A 22,281-nucleotide genomic window follows, 5' to 3' on the forward strand; every position below is an offset into this window, starting at 1 on the left:
GAAAAAGGGCGGAAAATAAAAAAAGTGCTTGCCTAGTTATGAATGGGTAGATAGAACTAGAGGTAAATAGGTAGGAGGACGCGAAGAGAATTTAAAGAGATTTATTTATTTCAATAATTAAACAAGTTCCTCTAGAAATAGCATGTTTATTTTTCTAGACATAGAATGCAATCTAGATGGATTTTCACTTTGGATAGCATGGCACCAAAAGGACTAAACCATGAGATTGAATTATATGCTTTTATATATATAGGGATGGGCACTGGGAAGTCACAAAATAAACAAAATGAGTATAAATATTTTAGTAATGAAGTAACCGCAACGCGCCAATCACCGCACCCATTATTGTTCCATCTACTTCTTACGTGTGTAATCCAGGAAAATCATCATCATTATTATTTTAGTGCATATAATTTCAATTTTTATGACTCCGACACAAATCTTGAACTTAAATTTTATATGTATTCATGCACATAAGACATCCAGCATCTTAATGTATTTTATTTAAATTAAATCTATGCAGTTCATCTGAATTATAAACATATTTTATATTTTTTACTCTCTTATTAATTAAATTCTTTTTTACACACACATGCTATTTCTAGAGGAACTTTTTTAATTATTGGAATAAATAAATCTCTTTTAAATTCTCTTCGCGTCCTCCTACCTATTTAGCTCTAGTTCTATCTACCCATTCATAACTAGGCAAGCACTTGTTTTATTTTCCGCCCTTTTTCAATTACTTGGAGGATACAGCCCATTCACCCATCCTTTCAGACAGACATCATTCTAATATGAAGTTTATCCTCCGCCGCGACAAGTAATACTTGGCACAGGTGACGTGCAATCTAGTTAGCATAGAAGGGGTGTGACCGACAGGGCGTACCAATGCACCAAAGCCCTGATGAAGAGGGAGCGATTCCCCTAAAACGCGTTGGCTATCCCATTGATCTCATTGGCACTTGTCCTCGCTAGCTCGTCACGTCATGCTTAGCTTCTCCCCTTCCTTTCGCACGTCGCTGCTTCCGGCGGAGCACACCAGGCGCCGGCGTCTCCGCTGATTCAGCGTGAGTTCCGCCTCTTGATTGCAGTCACCCACAACTACCGCCACCGCGCAGTATCTACAGTTGGACTCTCAGCTGTAGTCCACCTTTAGGAACGGCACTCCAGCAAGGCTATTCACACCACTAACAGCCCCACAGACCGCAGATTACTAACAACGCTCCAACAAGCAAGGTACCGCTATTTTGGTTTAAAGACCAGCTATATACGTACCACACGTAAATCTCAGCCCTGTCTTAGATTGATACATTGAGGACTGTGTTAATTATTATTAAATATCCAGACAACCATGCTACAATCAGCGCAAAGACTATATCTGGAACCTATCTATACTCCATCAAATCGGTAGAAGATTAACTAAGTAAGTGTACCAGCACATCTCCTCAAAACTGTGCTTTTTTGAACTGAGATTACCATAATCGGCAGGGGAGGGGAGCGTCAGCTGTGTAATCATACTCACCTGCTCCTGGTGCGGTCCCTGGTTCTCCGGCGCCAGCAGCTTCTTCCTGTAGTGAGCGGTCACATGGTACCATGTGACCGCTCACTACAGGAAGAAGCTGCTGGCACCGGAGAACCAGGGATGTTCAGGGACCGCGCCAGGAGCAGGTGAGTATAACGCAGTGCACGATATTCACCTGATCCCCGTTCCACTGCCGCCAGCCGCCGCTGCGTCTTCCCTGTCCTCTGCAGTGACGCTCAAATCAGAGGGTGCTAAGACTCAATTAGTGTGCGCGCTGTCCTCTGCCTGATCAGTCAGTGCAGAGGACACAGAAGACGCAGCGGCGGCCGGCGGTGGAACGTGGACAGGTGACTATAGCAAGTGTCGGGGGCCTGAGCGACGAGAGGAGAGTATGTGATTTTTTTTTTTATCGCAGCAACAGCAGATGGGGCAAATGTCTTTATGGAGCATCTTATGAGGCATAATCAATGTTTGTGCAGCTTTATATGGCAAGTGTCTGTATGGAGCATCTTATGGGGCCATAATCTGCATTTGTACAGCATTATATGGGGCATATTTTAATATGGAGCATCTTATGGGGCCATAATGAACTGTATGGAGCATTATATGGGGCGTATTTTGTATGGAGCATCTTATGGGGCCATCATGAACTGTATGGAGCATTATATGGGGCACATTGTTATATGGAGCATCTTATGGGGCCATCATGAACTGTATGGAGCATTATATGGGGCTCCTGATTCAATGTTGATGTCTCAATTTTACTTTTATTGGTATCTATTTTTATTTTTGACATTTTCCGGTAGCTGCTGCATTTCCCACCCTAGGCTTATACTTGAGTCATTAAGTTTCCCAGTTTTTTGTGGCAAAATTAGGGGTCTCAGCTTATACTCGGGTCGGCTTATACTCGAGTATATGCGGTATATAAAAATCAGATCTAAGTGGCTCATTATATTACAGGTTCTAGCACCCTGCTGGGATGGTGCGATTATATCACTGACAAACTTATCACCCACCCCCCATGTTGACTTCCCCACATGCAGTGGACAGTCACAGTACCACAGCCGCATATGTAAGTGCAACATTTGTTGATCCAAACTATTAACTCTGTTCTTCAACTGTAATTAACGCAGGTGATTACAATCCCTTTTTTTTTTTCATTTTTAATAGCACTTGTGCACAAACAGGAAACATTACACAGAGCCTGTACAATCACCAGCAGCTTTTTCTGTTACCAGTATCGTTTCTGGTGGATCGCCAGTTTATACAATGTAAGCAGTAAATTCCTCCTGGTATTTTAATATGGCTTAATGTGGGAGAGTATACATGACTCTGAATAAACCCACTAGCCAAATATCACTACCCTAGGGAAAAAAGCGACACTCAAAGTCCTACTTACTAGTGATCAGCGAATATACTAGGTACTTGAGATTTCCCGAGCACGCTCAGGTGTCCTCTGAGTATTTGTAACTACCCGGAGATTTAGTTTTCAGTGCCGCAGCTGAATGATTTTCATCTGTTAGCCAGCATAAGTACATATGGGGGTTGCCTGGTTGCTAGGGAATCCCCACATGTAATCAAGCTGGCTAACAGATGTAAATCATTCAGCTGCGGCGCAGAAAACTAAATCTCCGGGTAGTTACAAATACTCAGAGGACACCTGAGCGTGCTCGGGAAATCTTGAGTACCGAGTATATACGCTCATCACTACTGCTTACCCATGTTGCCTGTCAGCATGTGTCCAAGGCAGCCCCGACGCACGTTCAGGAGGCAGCCTCCCAAAGAAGGCCACGCGAAACGCGCGTCGGGGCTGCCCTGGGCACACGCTGACAGGCGACATGGGTAAGCAGGACTTTGAGTGTCGCTTTTAACCCTAGGTTAGTGATATTTGGCTAATGGGTTTATTTAGAGTGATGCATACTCTCCCACATTAAGCCATGTTAAGCCCTCTACTTTTTCGGACAATTGGTATAATGTTTGCACCTTATTTGCACTATGCACTTTTTTGCTATTGCATTGAAGTTTATTGAGGTGGAGATTTATGACCTCTGCTTTCCCAGGCTGCTTTTTCTCAGTGCCACTGTTTTTGTGTCCTTCACACAGAAGCTCTCCATGTGCCTTGTCACTGATAAGCTGTTATTATCAATTTGTTTGTGATTTTCGTGTAATATCAGGTTTTCAATAAACTTTGTTTTTTTTATGAAATAACTCTTTTTTGGACAGTGAGTATCTGTAGCCCTATATACAGGCCACTCACTGATTCCAAGATTGTAGACACCTGTGATGCTAGTTAGTGGACACACCGCGATTTAACATGTCCCTTTTGTCACATTATTTTCAGGGGTGCCATCATTTCTGTCCAGGCCTATTTCATGAGGTTTATTTTTTAATTCTGTGGAAGCATGGCTGAAAAGCAATGTCTGACTTTCATTTCTTCATTTTCATAGATCTTTTATTTCTTATTACTTTTGTCAGATTCAAGTTATTTCTGTCACCATTGCGGGTTTTTCTGTCATTAAACGAGGAGTACCAACAATTTTGACCACATATGTATAGATTATAACCCTCAGTGAATTAATTTATAAAATGGAATCACTTTATGAGGATTTCGACTCTTCTGGTTTTCTGTCATTTAGTCATATTAGGGCTTCTGCATATGGTGTGTCCAATCTCATCTGGGATCTGTTCCTGCTGTCCAGCTGGAGTAATCTGCTCCCTACTTCAGCCTAATGGAAAGTACCCCACCCTACTAAAGCTCAAAGCACATGGCCGGAATCTGCCAGAATCAGCGTTGTTCTCCTCTGGTTCAGTCCTCTGTGCTCAGCTTGCGGCTTGTGTATTTGTTTCCTGTTGTGACCGTGGCCCGTTTACTGACTACTCCTGTGTCTTCTGATTCTGTATTCTGTCCTTCTGGTTCTGACCCAGCTACCTGACTATTCTTCTCGCCATCTAACACCACAGAATAGCAGGTAACACCATGGTCCAAGCCTAGGGGTCCCAGTGTAAGTCCAGATCCATGTAATGGTGTTACAGGGCGATGAGCAAGGCAATCCTTGGGATATGGAAAGCAGAGAAGATAGTGCCAAGCATGTTCATGGTGGAGATCTTTTGAGCTGCCAGTTGACCACGAACAGTGATCCCAATACATTGTGTCTGCAAACTATTCCAGCTAGATCTGCATTCAAACAGCTAAATGGCGCTCCTTCCCTTCTGAACACTGCCATGTGCCCAGAGAGTAGTGTACAATCGTATGTAGGGGATTGTGAAAAGCTGGAAAATAATTTGTAAGATCCATTTGTTTTCTATTATCCTTTGTGAATAATTCCAAAGTTATCACCACATAAAGTGACCACATCAGATTGTAAAAATGGGGCCTGATTAAGAACACAAAACTGGCTGCGGGAAGAGGATAAATCAGAGGATTCTGGACACTACTGTAATCAGAAACTGACTATAGACAATAACATCTACTGAAATGCTCAAACTGAACAGTCTCCATCAGTAATAAATGAGGAGCTAGTGGTGAAACCTCTCTGGGGGAATTAGAGCACGGGGCTCGGGGACTTCACAATCTAAACTATCGGAAGCTCCAATATTTTCTGTCAGATGAGTTTCAAGAAGAAATATTACACATTTATAGAGAACTGTGTATAATAGTGCAGAGCGGAGATGTCTTATAGGGAACCTGTCAGCAGGATTGTGCTCAGTGACTACAGACACTGTCAGGTCGGTGCCGTTATACTGATTACACTGATACCTGGTGATGAAATCTGTCTTGTGGTTGTTGTTTAATCTGTATTTGTAGTTTTCAGTTAATGAGATTATCGTGCTCTGGGGCGGGGCTGTGGGTGGTGCTTTATGTGGTGCTCTGGGGTGGGGCTTTGTGGTGCTCTGGGGCGGGGCTTTATGTGGTGCTCTGGAGCGGGGCTGTGGGCCTGGCTTTATGTGGTGCTCTGATTATATATTCATCTGTATTGGCCTATGACAGGTCACTGATCCCTCACTGACCTGCCCCCATTTTTACATAATGCATATAATAGTGTTGATATTATTGTTGATAATACCTATAATATTGTGGCTATTGGGAGGATTAGAAAAAAAATTACATCCAGTAAAATGTCACCGGTGATGGCGGCGCCTGCACAGTCTATAAGTGAGAGATAGATGCTACAGGACAGGCGCCACTGGTGTCATTTTGCTGGATGTAATTTTTTTTTCTAAGTCTCCTAATAGCCACAATATTATAGGCATTATCAACAATAATATCAACACTGTTATATGCATTATGTAAAAATGGGGGGCAGGTCAGTGAGGGATCAGCGACCTGTCATAAGCCAATACACATGAATATGTAATCAGAGCACCACATAAAGCTCCACCCACAGCCCCGCCCCAGAGCACCACATAAAGCCCCGCCCACAGCACCACATAACACATAAAGCCCCGCCCACAGCCCTGCCCCAGAGCACCACATAATGCCCCGCCCACAGCCCCTCCCCAGAGTACAAGAATATCACTAACTGAAAACTACAAATACAGATTACACAACAGTAAACCAGAGCTGCATTCATTTATGGTGGACCATTGGAGCTACTATGAATCCTGACCAGAAGATTAGAGAAAATAATATTGCTCCCCATTTCAGGAGAGATTGTGCAGTAATCTGAATTTCTTAGGATCAAAAACAATGTAATTTATGAGGTGGAGTGAATCCATGAAACCAGGGCTGGAGCCAACACATCTCCTGCAGGCGGGAATAAATGTACCGTATTTTTCAGATTATAACACACACCCCAAATTTGAGGCGAAAAATAAGAAAAAAATATTTTTTAATAAAATGGTGGTGCTTTTTATAATCCATGAGTCTTCTTGCTTACCAGGGGTGGTGGCTGCGGTGTAGCGGGGTCCCAGGGTCACTGCTGGAGGAGGCAGGAGTGGGGTGATGCTGCAGGCCGCAGGCTAGGATGAGGGGGGCTCCGATGTGCGGTGCGCTGGTGCATGTCCGGTGCTGCTGCCAGGTGTCTCCGGGTGCCCGGCGGTTGCTGGCCGGTGCGGCTGGTATCTCCGGTGCCCAGCAGCGCTCCGTGGGTGTCCGCACCTGCCCGGGGCTCTGCGAACATTTTGCGACAGGCCAGAGCCCCAGTAATTCCATGGTTCCCTGTGTAACTGTGCGTGTGCAGTTCACTCCGGGAATATGGCCACTGACGGGAGTGGCGCATACATAGATGGTGATCTCAGGACCAAGATCTTCAGAAATGAGATCTCAGCACTGAAATCTCATCTCTAGAGATCACATCTGTGCATGGGCCGCCCCAGGCGGCAGCCATATTTCCGGAGTCCACAGGGAACTGTGGAATTACCGAGGCTCTGACCTAATGCAAATTGTCAGCAGAGCTCAGGGCAGCGCCGGACACCCACACAGCACTGCTGGGCACCGGAGACACCCACAGCACGGGCCGGCAACCGCTGGGCACCCGGAGACACCCTCTCATCCCAGGCTACGGCCTACACCCATGGTATCGGTAAGGCATGTATGCTTTGTAAGACGCACCCCCCATCTTTGGGGGAAAAAGTGCGTCTTACAAAGCAAAAAATACAGTATATCACAGCCATCAGCCACGCACAGCTCAGAGATATATCATGGCACCGGTGTGATGGGTTTATGTAGATTATCACAATCCTTCTTGAAGTTAGTCGGTTTTAATACAAATTGAAAAGTCAGGATAAAGGGAAACTCTGTTATTGTCCAGAAATTCACACTTGGCCTCACTGCACATTTAATGTTGTTGACCATAAAAGTGAAGTTTGGCCAGAAAGACCGGACCTGGTCTTGTAGGGACCATATGATCACATTCAGCAGCACAGAAGGGAGATTCATCCGATAAGATCTCAGGGTTCTAGGAGCCAACAGCATCCTTACCCTCCGCTTTCTCTTACAGGCCCATCATAATATTTTTCTTCAAGTGATTTTCTATCTCGTCAGCACATTGTACGTACGCTGTCATTTGGCTTTGTAGTTCACAGATCTGGGCAGGTAACAGCGTCTCCTAAACCCAGGGGGTAGTTGGATCTACCAGGTTGTAAGTTCTATAGAAAAGGGCTCTCAATGCCCAAAGTTATTAGAACAGTTTTGGGTGGAGGAGAATGTTGTGGTCTAGAGGTAAAATGGTGATCATGGTGATACGGCCGGACTACACCACCGATAAAGCAGCCACAGCCGGTGATGAGAAGAATCTGTGACTTCTCTGCATTTAGTGGTCACTACTCACCTGGGTAGTCATATGTGGGAATCTCCTCTTTACACCGCTCATCACCCCTCTCATATGTCTCTGTAGTATTAATATGGGTCAGATCTTCACCCTGAAACAAATATTATAAAAGTCACCGACAAATGGAGAAGTCCCATCTATGATCAGCTCTAATCCTGCCATCTCCACCGTTCTCATTACACAAGTATAAAACATATAATACTGGTGGATAAAACAAGACTGAGCACAAGACCTTCACCGGCGTCTACACATCATAGGGGAGATCTCCTGACACCTTCTCTCCATCTACCTGATGGTCCTGAGGAACATTGGGATCTTCTTGGTTACAGTCTTGTGGAAGAAGAGGACGGGGACATCTCTCTGGTGTTGTCCTCTTACTGGATAGATCTGGAGGAAACACATACAGGGAGTGAATTCATTCTTTACATACAGATAATTATAGGCCGTGTGTATTTAGTCCTGTCTATTACCTGGAGATGTGAGGGGCTGGGGAACCTCCATTATGACGTTCTTGTACAGATCTCTGTGTCCTTCTAAATACTCCCACTCCTCCATGGAGAAATAGACGGCGACATCCTGACACCTTATAGGAACCTGACACATACAATGATACCGTCATCCCCCGATCCCTTCATAGTGTTACTGTATAATGTCCCAGCATTCCCAGCAGTGTCACCTCTCCAGTCAGCAGCTCAATCATCTTGTAGGTGAGTTCTAGGATCTTCTGGTCATTGATGTCCTCATGGATCAGGGGGTGAGGTGGAGGCCCCGTGATTGGGCTCAGGGGTCTTCCCCATCCCTCAGACACAGGGTCCTGACAGCGATCACTAGAGGTCTTCTTCACCACTGTGTAATCCTGGTAATGGAGAGACACATTAATAAATCTGACTACAGACATTTCCAGAGTCCTCACCTCTCCAGTTCTAAGAAATCAAATGGTTACCCTCAATAAGAAAGGACGCAACTATATTGTAATTAATGACCATCAGCAAAAGGCATGTATGGCGTCCAAAGTAGCTGGAAATAAATATACGTTCAACGCTATATAGATATAATCATATAAAGAAATTGCGTATGAGAACAAACTAGTATAATAATGTTTATTAAAGAAAAAACAGACAACAGGGGATATAATCCCTACAACGCCTAAAACATATTAAAAACTGGTAGCCACAAGTGTGTCATAAGGATGAGCCAAAAGATGTTGGTGGCACCACACTGAGTGAATATTGTAACAAACAAGTAGAGAAAAACACACTACCCTGCCATGCTCCTAATGCTATCACATAATACCAAGTGGTACATGTAAAGCTATAGTCCTGCAATCAGGAGTCGCTATTGAAATAATGATAATCAAGCCCCTATGGCATATACCAATGAACACTTCATGGAACGCTATTAAAGATGATAGCAGCTACATAGCAAAAAAATAGGGCAAGAGAAAGGATAATAGCTAGTACTTTACCTAAACACTCAGAAGATGGTGCCACTGCCCCTACGCGCGTTTCGGCGGCGTTCCTCCCCCTGACGAAGGCACGCCGCCGAAACACGCGTAGGGCAGTGGCACCATCTTCTGAGTGTTTAGGTAAAGTACTAGCTATTATCCTTTCTCTTGCCCTATTTTTTTTGCTATTTAGCTGCTATCATCTTTAATAGCGTTCCATGAAGTGTTCATTGGTATATGCCATAGGGGCTTGATTAGCATTATTTCAATAGCGACTCCTGATTGCAGGACTATAGCTTTACATGTACCACTTGGTATTATGTGATAGCATTAGGAGCATGGCAGGGTAGTGTGTTTTTCTCTACTTGTTTGTTACAATATTCACTCAGTGTGGTGCCACCAACATCTTTTGGCTCATCCTTATGACACACTTGTGGCTACCAGTTTTTAATATGTTTTAGGCGTTGTAGGGATTATATCCCCTGTTGTCTGTTTTTTCTTTAATAAAGATTATTATACTAGTTTGTTCTCATACGCAATTTCTTTATATGATTATACCTCTCCAGTTCTGTCCATCTGTTATTCCCATAGATAAGAATGATGTAATGTGACGTCATCAGAATCTCTCACCTCTCCAGTAAGCCGGAAGAGGATCTCTAGGGTGAGGTGTAATATCCTCTCCGCCATCTTGTCTCTGTCCATATCCATCTGTGATGGGTAAATCAGGTAAATTCTCTTTTGTAGAAGATCTTCACTGAGAGGATCCGATATTGTAGAGACCTGAATGAGAAGATGAGCCGATGTAACATCATAAGAATCCTGTGTAATAATACGATTACTGGAGATAATAAGGGAAACATAGGAGGAGATTTATTATTTTACAGTATTTAGTTTCCTTCTTTACATCTACTAATAAATCCTATATATTTAGGCCACAGACAACAAGCAGTTTCCTCCTCGGAGTCGGCAGCTGAATACGTTTCTCATAGACTCATCTTCCATAACGCTAATTCTCATCTCATTTACCGACCCTGGAATCGGCATTAGCAATACTACAGGAGATATTCATTACACGCGACATGAGAAATAACAACTTCATGGTGAGGACGACATCTTCATCTTCTACTACGGCTCTAGAGACATATGTGGCCAGAGTCGGTCACTGACTCCATCACCACCGGCCGTCTATATGAAGGTTTCCCATCTTCCCCGCACTGGAATCTTCTATCACGTTAGATCTCAGCTCTGATTCACACACAGAAGTTTGAGGTTTTTAGAAAAGATTTTTTGTTTCCACAATCAACATGGACAGAAATGATCTGATCCCAAAGTCTCCATGTACAGTGATTTATGGGGTTTATTTCTGGCCTTAGGCTTTCTAATATGACAAGAAAAACACCAGAAAAAAAAACAGATATTGAAATATTTGGGCGACTATATAATGTATTTGGGAGCCTCCCGACAGATGATGTCAGGGCAGAGAAGGATCTGACATCCTGAATTTCAGAGGATAATCCGTTTGTTCTTCCTGTAGATAATCCTCCGATAGAGGAGTCTGGAGGCGACTCTCTCATACAGACCCCAGGAAAGCTGGAATATTTGTGTGTATGGGGGAGTCGGGAGAGATGGCTGTCTGCCAAATGACCGTTCAGCCAACTCTTATCTCATGTGTATGGGGCCGTTAGTATTACACTGACAGCAGTGATGATACACGGCACTGCAGTAGTACAGGGCATCACCGGAGCCATCAGATGCCTGTATGTTGGATGATCGCACTGATCAGAGGGGTTTAACAAAGGGTTAAAGTGAAAAACATCATAGTTTCAGCAACAAGAAATATCCATCACTATATGGAAAGAAGTGTCACTGCACAATGTTAGTTAAAGAGAACCTGTCACCCCCAAATCGAAGATGAGCTAAGCCCACCAGCATCAGAGGCTTATCTCCAGCATTCTGTAATGCATTCTGTAATGCTGTAGATAAGCCCCACATGTATCCTGAAAGATGAGAAAAAGAGCTTAGATTATACTCACCTGGGCGGGCGGGCGGTCCGATCCGATGGGTGTCGCGGTCCGGTCCGGCGCCTCCCATCTTCTTACAATGACGTCCTCTTCTGGTCTTCATGCTGTGGCTCCGGCGCAGGTGTACTTTGTCTGCCCTGTTGAGGGCAGAGCAAAGTACAGCAGTGCGCAGGTGCCAGGAAAGGTCAGAGAGGCCCAGCGCCTGCGCACTGCAGTACTTTGCTCTGCCCTCAACAGGGCAGACAAAGTACACCTGCGCCAGAGCTGCAGCGTGAAGACAAGAAGAGGATGTCATTTGATGAAGATAGGAGACGCCGGCCGTACCACGACACCAATCGGACTGGACTGGGACCGCCCCTGCATATAATATAACCTCTTTTTCTCATCTTTTAGGATACATCGGGGGCTTATCTACAGTACAGCATTACAGAATGCTGTAGATAAGCCCCTGATGCTGTTGGGCTTACCTCACCCTCGATTTTGGTGGTGATAGGTTCCTTTTAACAATAAAGTGTGAAACAACTGAAAATATGTCTTATATTCTAGGTTCTTCAAAGGAGACACCTTTTGCTTTGATGACTGCTTTGCACACTCTTGGCATTCTCTTGATGAGCTTCCAGAGGTAGTCACCGGGAATGGTCTTCACTTCACAGGTGTGCCCTGTCAGGTTTAATAACTTTTATTTCTTGCCTTATAAATGGGGTTGGGACCATCAGTTGTGTTGAGCAGAAGTCTGGTGGATACACAGCTGATAGTCCTACTGAATAGACTGTTAGAATTTGTATTCTGGCAAGAAAAAAGCAGCTAAGTAAAGAAAAACGAGTGGCCATCATTACTTTAAGAAATGAAGGTCAGTCAGTCTGAAAAATTGGGAAAAACTTTGAAAGTGTCCCCAAGTGCAGTGGCAAAAACCATCAAGCGCTACAAAGAAACTGGTTCACATGAGGACCGCCCCAGGAAAGGAAGACCAAGAGTCACCTCTGCTTCTGAGGATAAGTTTATCCGAGTCACCAGCCTCAGAAATCGAAGGTTAACAGCAGCTCAGATTAGAGACCAGGTCAATGCCACACAGAGTTCTAGCAGCAGACACATCTCTACAACACCTGTTAAGAGGAGACTTTGTGCATCAGGCCTTCATGGTAAAATAGCTGCTAGCAAACCACTGCTAAGGACAGGCAACAAGCAGAAGAGACTTGTTTGGGCTAAAGAACATAAGGAATGGACATTAGACCAGTGGAAATCTGTGCTTTGGTCTGATGAGTCCAAATTTGAGATCTTTGGTTCCAACCACCGCGTCTTTGTGCGATGCAGAAAACAGATAGACTCTACATACCTGGTTCCCACCGTGAAGCATGGAGGAGGAGGTGTGATGGTGTGGGGGTGCTTTGCTGGTGACACTGTTGGGGATTTATTAAAAATTGAAGGCATACTGAACCAGCCTGGCTACCACAGCATCTTCCAGCGGCATGCTATTCCATCTTGTTTGCGTTTAGTTGGACCATCATTTATTGTTCAACAGGACAATGACCCCAAACACACTTCCAGGCCGTGTAAGGGCTATTTGACCAAGGAGAGTGATGGGGTGCTACGCCAGATGACCTGGCCTCCACAGTCACCAGACCTGAACTCAATCGAGATGGTTTGGGGTGAGCTGGATCGCAGAGTGAAGGCAAAAGGGCCAACAAGTGCTAAGCATCTCTGGGAACGCCTTCAAGATTTTTGGAAGACCATTCCCGGTGACTACCTCTTGAATCTGATCAAGAGAATGCCAAGAGTGTGCAAAGCAGTCATCAAAGCAAAGGGTAGCTACTTTGAGGAACCTAGAATATAACACATATTTTCAGTTGTTTCACACTGTTTGGTAAGTACCGTATATACTCGAGTATAAGCCGAGATTTTCAGCCCATTTTTTTGGGCTGAAAGTCCCCCCCTCGGCTTTTACTCGAGTCATACCCAAGGGTCGGCAGGGGAGGGGGAGCGGGGGCTGTCTAATTTTACTCACCTACTCCTGCCGCGGTCCCTGCACGTCCCTGGCTTCCCTGTCGCCGGCAGCTTCTTCCTGTAGTGAGCGGTCACATGGTACCGCTCATTATAGTAATGAATATGCAGCTCCACCTCCCATAGAGGTGGAGCCGCATATTAATTTCTGTAATGAGCGGTAACGGTGACCGCTCAGTACAGGATGAAGCTGCCGGTGACGGGGAAGCAGGGAATGCACAGTGCCAGGAGCAGGTGAGTAGAACGGGGAGGGGAGCGCTGCGCTGCACGATATTCACCTGCTCCTCGTTCCACCACCGCTCTGTCTTCAGCAGTGACACTCAGGCCAGAGGGCGCGGTGACGTGGCCCTCTGCCTCAACGTCAGTGCAGAAGACGCTGAAGAAGACAGAGCGGCGCCGGAATGAGGAGCAGGTGAATATTGAAAGTGCCAGGGGCCTCAGCGACAGAGAGGTGAGTATGTGATTTTTTTTTTATCGCAGCAACAGCAAATGGGGCAAGTGTCTGTATGGAGCATCTATGGGGCCATAACATTTGTGCAGCACTGTATGGGGGCCATAAGATTGTGCAGCACTGTATGGTGGTCATAACTTTTGTGCAGCACTATATGAGGCCATAATGTTTGTGCAGCACTATATGGGGCCATAATGTTAGTGCAGCACTATATGGGGCTATAACGTTTCTGCAGCACTATATAGGGGCCATAACGTTTGTGCAGCACTATATGGGGGCCATAACGTTTGTGCAGCACTATATGGGGCCATAACGTTTGTGCAGCACTATATGGGGCCATAACGTTTGTGCAGCACTATATGGGGCAAGTGTCTATATGGGGCCATAATCAACGTTTGTGCAGCACTGTATGGGGCAAATATCTTTATGGAGCATCTTATGGGGCCATAACGTTTGTGCAGCATTATATTGGGCAAATGTGTCTATGGAGCATCTTATGGGGCCTTTATTAACCTTTATGCAGGATTATATGGGGCATATTTTAATATTGAGCATCTTATGGGGCCATCATTAACTGTATGGAGCATTATATGGGGCTCCTGATTCAATATGGATATTCAAAAACACTTAACCTACTGATGTCTCAATTAATTTTACTTTTATTGGTATCTATTTTTTACTTTTGACATTTACCGGTAGCTGCTGCATTTTCCACCCTAGGCTTTTCCTCGAGTCATTACGTTTTCCCATTTTTTTTGTGGCAAAATTGCCGGGGTCAGCTTATACTCGGGTCGGCTTACACTCGAGTATATACGGTATATAATTCCACATGTGTTAATTCATAGTTCTGATGCATTCAGTGTGAATATACAATTTTCATAGTCATGAAAATACAGAAAAATCTTTAAATGAGAAGGTGTATTTGGTCTGTACTGATAGATATATATATATATCTATCATCTCTTCAAGAAAGCCTACAGCCTGCACTGATCCCGCTGCCTCCTCATCACCACCGAAGCTACCACCTCACCAACACCGGAGCTCCTGAAACCCCCAACCTACTGTCTCCTTCCCCTTAATCCTACAGAATGTAAGCCCGCAAGGGCAGATTGTCGGCTTTTGCTAAGTACTACCAAACCCGACAATATATGAGACATCATTTACATACAGTAAACCATTGCATATCCGTTATATATTCACATATTCCTCACTAATAATGTTAGTCGTGTGTGTGTGTGTAAAATTTTGGAGCTCTAGGTGTTAAAATAAAGGGTTCAATCACGGAAAAAATTGGTGTGGGTTCCTGTGCAATTTTCTCCGCCAGCGTGGGAAAGCCAGTGACTGAGGGCAGATATTAATAGCCTAGAGATGGACCATGGTTATTGCCCCCCCCCCCGGCTAAAAACATCTGCCCCCAGCCCCCCCCCAGAAAAGGAAGATCTGGAAGATGCGCCTATTCTGGCACTTGGCCACTCTCTTCCCACTCCCTGTAGCGGTGGGATATGGGGTAGTAAAGGGTTAATGTCACCTTGCTATTGTAATGTGACATTAAGCATGTTTAATAATGGAGAGGTGTCAATAAGACACCTATCCATTATTAATCCAATAGTAGGAAAGGGTTAAAAATAAACACACACATTAAGAATGAACAATTTTTATGAAAGAAAGAAAGACACAGGGTTTTATTATTCTTTATTGTACGCTCAATCCACCTGAAGACCCTCGTTCTCCTGGAAAAAATGCAAAATAAAAAAGCAACAATATTCCATACCTGCCAACCGTACAGTCATGTCCCACGCAGTAAATCCATCTGAAGGGGTTAAATACAGTTACAATCGGGAGCAGTGCCAATGCTGCCGCTCCCAGCTGTAAAAGACTGGGGAATGAATAAAATCCAGGGGCCGGAGCTTCGGTGTCTAGCAGTGCTGTCACCGAAGCTTCGCCGCCTGGTGGCATAAACTCATATGAACTGTAGCGTGTGAATTTTTCTGAATATTTTCTCACGCTTCAGTTCAGTATTATGGCTAGAGATGAGCAAATATTCCATTGTTCTGTTCGGCTCACAATGGCCGAATTTGCAATATTCACCAACTTAATCGTCGATTAAATTGCCGAATATAGCCGAACACGCACAGCACAAAAGCCAGTGTTTCCCAAGTTGTGTGACAGCATGTTAATCACCGGCGTAGCGCTTCTGATCGGCAGTAAAATCATCCCCAACAGTCAGAGAGCCGCGGTTCCCACCCTGCCAGAAGACAGCATGACCGCTCATCTGTGACCGGAGGTATAAAGCTTACCTCCAGTCACTGATGTCAGCTGATGGGACTACAGCTCCCATCATCCGACACCTACAGCCGCTAATAACAGTGAGAGCCGGAGCGGCTGATGGGTGTATTCATCATACGCTACTGCGCTGTAAATAAATAATAAAAAATAAACTGCGTGGGTTCCCCCTATTTTTGATAACCAGCCAAGCAAAACTCACAGATGGGGGCTGCAACCCTCAGCTGTCAGCTTCAGCAAGGCTGGTTATCAAGAATAGAGGGGTCTCCCCAAAACCCGCAATTCATGTGCCACATTCAGTAAAATCACAGCGTGACAGGTTAGAATAGATAGAACAGGTATATGCACATAAAATACATAAATGTCAGTGACACACACACACACACATATATGTATGTATATTGCATAGATAGATGAAAAGCCGGTAATTCAGCAGCCGCGGTAGTGTAAAGTCACTGCAGGAGCCAACAGGATAGAAGAGATGGATTACATACATTAAATACAAATAGAATAGGTAGATATATACAGATGTCTGTGACAAATACAATTAGTACAGTGTGTGCAGCTTACTGTACATATATTTAATTCATAAAAGATTATTTTTCTGAAAAAAAAAGAAGTATGCTCCCACGTAATTTTTGGAACCAGAAGAGAGAAGCCGATGGCTGGGGAATGATGTTTATAGCCTGGGAAGGGGGAAATATCCATGGAGCTTCCCAGGCTATTAATATCAGCTCACAACTGTATACTTAGCCTTTAGTGGTCTTTGTTGTCCTTTGTCATTCTCGGGTCCTCTACCAGAGACCTGGGAGTTTGAGGGTTCTTGAGCAGGATCTTAGTTGTTCCCAGCATTGCGGTTTTCTGGACAGACACCTCAGATGTTGCTACTGCGATCTGTTGTAGCCATTCTTCCAACTTAGGGGTCACTGCTCCAAGTGCTCCTATCACCACTGGAATCACTATTGCCTTCTCCTTCCACATCTTCTCCAGTTCTCCTATGAGGCCCTGGCATTTCTCCAGCTACTCATATTCCTTCATTCTGATGTTGCTGTCACTTGGCACTGCCACATCTATTATCACTGCTGTCTTCTGATCCTTGTCTACTATCACAATGTCTGGTTGGTTAGCCAACACCCGCTTATTCGTCTGGATCTTGAAGTCCCACAGGATTTTAGCCCTTTCATTCTCCACCATTTTTTCTGGGGTCTCCCACCTGGACTTAGGGGGAATTAGCCCATATGCTGTGCAGATGTTCCGGTATACAATTACTGGGTTGTGGCGTTAAGTATACACTGTTCCTGCTTGCATTTTGCATCCTGCCACTGTGTGTTGGACGGTTTCTGAGGATTCTTTGCATAGTCTGCACCTTGGGTCTTGTCTTATGTGGTAGATTCCTGCTTGTACGGATCTGGTACTGTTATGACCTGGTGGTTAAGGAGCAATACTGATATGACCTGGTGGTTAAACTGAAACATGGACAAGCTCTGAGGAGGTGGTAACTTTACTGACCGCAATCCCTAATCCTAACACAAACACTAGAAGTAGCCGTGGGACGTTCCTGTCACTCCCTAGACGCCTCGTCACAGCCGGAGATCTTACCACCCCTAAAGATGGAAACAGAAAACTATCTCGCCTCAGAGAAATTCCCAAAAGGAAAGATAGCCCCCCACATATATTGACTGTGAGTAGAGAGGTAAAAGACATACACAGAATGAAAACAGATTTTAGCAAAGGAGGCCAATTCTAATCTAGATAGACAGAAATAGGAAAGGTCACTGTGCGGTCAGTATTAAAAACTAAAAATCCACGCAGAGTTTACAAAATATGATCTCCACACCGACTCACGGTGTGGAGGGGCAAATCTGCTGCCCCAGAGCTTCCAGCTAGCCTGAATATATCATAATGACAAGCTGGACAAAAAAAGAGACATAAGCTGAGCAATATGTCCAAAGCAAATGGACAACAAGAACCAGCAAGAACTTATCTTTTGCTGAAATGGGCAGGCCACCAGAGAAATCCAAGGAGAGATCTGAATCCAACTCAGAAAACATTGACAGCTGGCATGAAATGAAGACCAGAGCAAAGTTACATAGCAAGACCAGGAGAAACGATAAGTGGACACAGCTGCACAGCAGAACTCAAGGAGCAGCGTTTCCACTCAAAACCACCAGAGGGAGCCCAAGGGCAGAACTCTCAAAAGTACCATTCACAACCACAGGAGGGAGCCCAAGAACGTAATTCACAACAGGTACTAAGTGCTTGCTCTTGTGCCGCTATGATTAGTGCCTCTCTGCTGTCTCGGAGTCCAGCTTTCTCTAGACATTCTCAGGATTTCTCCATGTCACCACCTCCATTATCTGTCGATGGTACTTCCTATGCAGCGGTTTGTCTTGCCATGGTGGTTCATGTTCCTGTTCTTCCTTCCAGATCTGTTGTTGTTGCTGCCTTAGGCTTTCTCTCCGCATCTCATCTTTTGGTGCCATTTTTCTGATGTATTCCTGGATACTCCTTGTTTCATCCGTGATGGTAGCTTGGATACTTATCAAGCCTCGACCACCCTCCTTTCTGTTGGTATACAATCTTTGGGTGTTAGACTTAGGGTGGAGACCTCCATGCATTGTGAGGAGCTTTCGTGTTCTCATATCTGCAGCTTTCATCTCTTCTTTTGGCCAGCACACTATTCCAGCAGGGTACCTGATAACTGGCAGGGCATATGTATTGATGGCATGGATTTTATTCTTCCCATTGAGCTGGCTCTTCAGGACCTGTCTTACCCTTTGATGGTATTTGGATGTTGCTTCTTTCCTTGCCTCCTCATCATGGTTACCGTATCCCTGTGGGATGCCAAGGTATTTGTAACATGTCTGTACATCTGCTATGTGCCCTACTGGTAATTCCACTCCATCAGTCTTAACTACCTAGCCTCTATTTACTACCAAACAACCACACTTCTCCATTCCGAAGGACATCCCCATGTCTTCACTGTAGATCCTTGTCAGGTGGATCAGTAATTGATATCTCGTTCTTTTCGCATACAGCTTGATGTCATCCATATAGAGGAGGTGGCTGATGGTGCTTCCACTCTTGAACTTGTATCCATAGCCAGACTCTGTAATTATCTGACTGAGGGGGTTCAAACCTATGCAGAACAGCATTGGTGACAGTGCACCACCTTGTTATATGCCACATTTGATGGTCTGTTGTGCTATTTGTCTTGAGTTGACTTCCAATGTTGTACTCCATAGCCTCAGTGAGTTTCTGAGGAAGGTTCTTAATTTCCTGTAGATATTGTAGAGAGCCAAGCATTCACAGATCTAGGTGTGTGACATTGAGTCATAGGCTTTCCTGTAGTCAATCAAGACTGTGCTGAGATTGGTCTGTCTGGATCGTGAGTCTTGAGCGACTGCTCTATCTACTAGGAGCTGGTGCTTAGAGTCTCTGGTGTCAGTCCCAATGCCTTTCTGAGCTGGATTCATGTACTGGTTGATATGGTTCTGATAGTCCTACAAAAGAAAATAAAATAACACAAAAAGCAATAAAAAGGGAATAGACCACATGCGTAGTACTGCAAGAGATATAGCTTGTGATCCGTTAGTCCCTACCTCCATCCGCCTCCGCAAAAGTGGTGGCTCATCCAATATTCTTGCATGCTTTACAGGACCCAGAGGGAAAACATCCCCACTTCTGACGGCCAGGATGATTGGGTGGTGGAACATAATGGCTCCTTACCAGGAGATCCCTTGAATTTCTACCCCGTTTGGCAGTAAGAAATGGTCGGTCTAGTAGAATTTTATTACTTTTGTGGAGGCGGATGGAGGTAGGGACTATCGGATCACAAGCTACTGTATATCTCTTGCAGTACTACCCTCGTGATCTATTATGCGGTTTGTACTTGAAATCTGATAAACGTAGGCCTTACCTCTCATGAATTCCGTGTCAGGGCCAAGGATGTGTTAGGGACATCATGGCCGCCAAGGATGCTGATGATGTTTCAGAACTGAAGACCATCCCACGGCATTTCAGGTTACACCCTGGATAGTGACTCTGGGGACGATGACGCCGCATGGTCTCAATGAAAAATTGTCTTTTGTTCCTTTCCATTAGGTATACTCATTGGTAGTGACTCCTCTGTCGGTTTTTCCCTTTTTATTGCTGTTTGTGTTATTTTATCTGAGTTTTTTCTTATTTGCAGTTTTTTCATTGAATCTCGTCTCCCTTTACCCTGTGTCAATATCCTCATCTTTACATCTTTTGGATATCTGACTGGCAATATGGCGCATTATTGATATGACCCCCTGTACCTTGGAACATGTCATTTGATGCTGCAAGAACCCTGGCAACAGTATCATGGACTGAATATAATGAGATTGATGTGGGGTCTGTGGGACTTATATGTATTTATAATCATAGCTTGTAAACACTAATTTTTCATGTGGACATTTGCCCCCCTTTCTTTCCATGTATTTACCTGTTGCGGATGTTCTCCTTGAGTTTCTTAACTCTTGCACGATTTGCCAGCACATTTTCCCTTTTCCAAAATGGCCGCCGTATTGGTGCGCATGCGCAGTGGACCCCTTTCCTGTTTGCGTTCCAGAAGGCATCTTTAACAGCGACGCACAGACTTATGACGTCACTGGAACTTCATTGTCTGTGCACCGCTGAGATAGCCGGAATTAGCAAAGAGCCGGAGGTGAGGTCCGCCCCTATGCGCCTCATGATCTGAACGGCCATTACACACAGTTAATCTGGGGATATATAAGATCCAAACACATACAGTTGGCCAGACAGCCCCCCGAGGAAGCTGAGCATGTGAAACGCGCATCGGGGCTCGTGGTGGATGTACCCAGCACTGATTCACACATGGGTAAGCACTAATTGCGGCATTTTGGACTAATCATGTTTTTTGACTGAATTGGGCTCGTGCAATATGGGAGGGGAGCTTTAGGTCATAATAGCCGGTTCATATCCCGATTTGGACTGAACCATGTTCCTTGTGGGGCTATTTTTACGCACCCCTTATTTTTCCCAGGATCTATGCACAATATAGTCCTACTTAAATAAATTACTCTAGTATGTGCGGCATTATGCTGCACCTATATATATTTTAATGTGCTTTTCTGGTTGCTAGGATCGATCATCTGGTCATTCACCGATTCTCATCATACACACTTTGTCTTTTATTATTTTTTGTGTTTTTTCTAAAAAGAGTTTTTTGTATTATATTGTGACAAAGTTTATATATTTTGATATGATTTTTGTGCTGTTTTGTTGATTATGGGGCATCATGCTATGGGATGTTTTGTAGGACTATAAGATTGTGGGAGTGTGCCCCCCGCTTCTTTCCCTCAAGTGCCATGGGCACAATGTTTAATGAGGGATTGATATACATAGAGTTATATTTGTAAGTTCGGTTTTTGCCAAAGTTCATATGGTTCTGTAGCTAGGTGGCTATGATGCCTGACAGGAGTTTCCATGTTGTTGTAAGGCAGGTTATTGGGCGGTAGTTGGAGGGAACTGTTCCTTTGTGAGGATCCTTTATGATCAGCACTGTTCTTCCTTGTGTTAGCCAAGCTGGGTGTTGGCCTGATTCTAGCAGTTGGTTCATCTGCTTTGCCATGCGTTCATTTACCACTGTGAATTTCTTTAGCCAGTAGGTGAGGATCATGTCTGGGCCAGGTGCTGTCCAGCTCTTCATGTCCTTGACCCGCTGTTGGATGTCTGCTTCTGTAATGGTGTTGTTTTTTACACTTTGGATGGTTCTTTGGAGAACAGGGCATTTATCTTCTTGGCCTCAGCTTCTCTAATGTATCTGCCTAGTCTTGCAGTGAGTGCTGTGAGCCTTTGTTTAGCAGTCTCTTCAGTTGGGGTCAGGCCTTTGTACTTGTCCAACCTGGTCTTATTCTTGATCTTTACACACTTCTGTATTTCTGATAGTTGGCTGACTTCCTGTAATAATTATAGAGGATAACTCAGGAGACTCTTTCTGTGGAACAAGACAACTACAGGACACAGTTTTATAAGTGGTAAAGTCTATATTATCACACAGTGATTCAAACAGGTGCAGAGAGAAACTCAAGTCCACAACACTTCGTGTAAATAATAAACGCAGCTCAGCAGTCTATAGGGAACTTCAGAGAAACAAGCAATCAAGCAGAAAGTCTATGAAGCACAGTTATACTTGAGGATACTTGACACGAATAAATCCATGACTTAGTCCAGACACAGATAGATAAGCTTATAAGGCAGTTCAAATCATATCTTAGCTCAACCAGGGAGGCCTGGGTAATAGCCTC

The 22,281-nt window shown here is 44.5% G+C and overlaps 2 protein-coding genes across 2 annotated transcripts in view; both read right to left on the reverse strand.

Annotated features, from left to right (window-relative positions):
* LOC143768300 (uncharacterized) overlaps positions 1–22,281 on the reverse strand; it is a 401,106-nt gene that overhangs the window by 311,374 nt on the left and 67,451 nt on the right. The window lies entirely within an intron of this gene.
* The window catches only part of LOC143767132 (uncharacterized), a 57,809-nt gene that overhangs the window by 10,311 nt on the left and 25,217 nt on the right, over positions 1–22,281 (reverse strand). The window contains exons 2-6 of the mRNA XM_077255155.1: positions 9,866–10,015; positions 8,468–8,647; positions 8,262–8,385; positions 8,081–8,178; positions 7,792–7,882 (exon numbers count right to left, since the gene is read on the reverse strand). Coding sequence (XP_077111270.1) covers positions 7,792–7,882; positions 8,081–8,178; positions 8,262–8,385; positions 8,468–8,647; positions 9,866–10,015 — 643 coding nt within the window. The remainder of the gene's footprint in view (positions 1–7,791; positions 7,883–8,080; positions 8,179–8,261; positions 8,386–8,467; positions 8,648–9,865; positions 10,016–22,281) is intronic.

This window comes from Ranitomeya variabilis, chromosome 4 (genome assembly GCF_051348905.1).
Source record: "Ranitomeya variabilis isolate aRanVar5 chromosome 4, aRanVar5.hap1, whole genome shotgun sequence".
NCBI lineage: Eukaryota > Metazoa > Chordata > Amphibia > Anura > Dendrobatidae > Ranitomeya > Ranitomeya variabilis.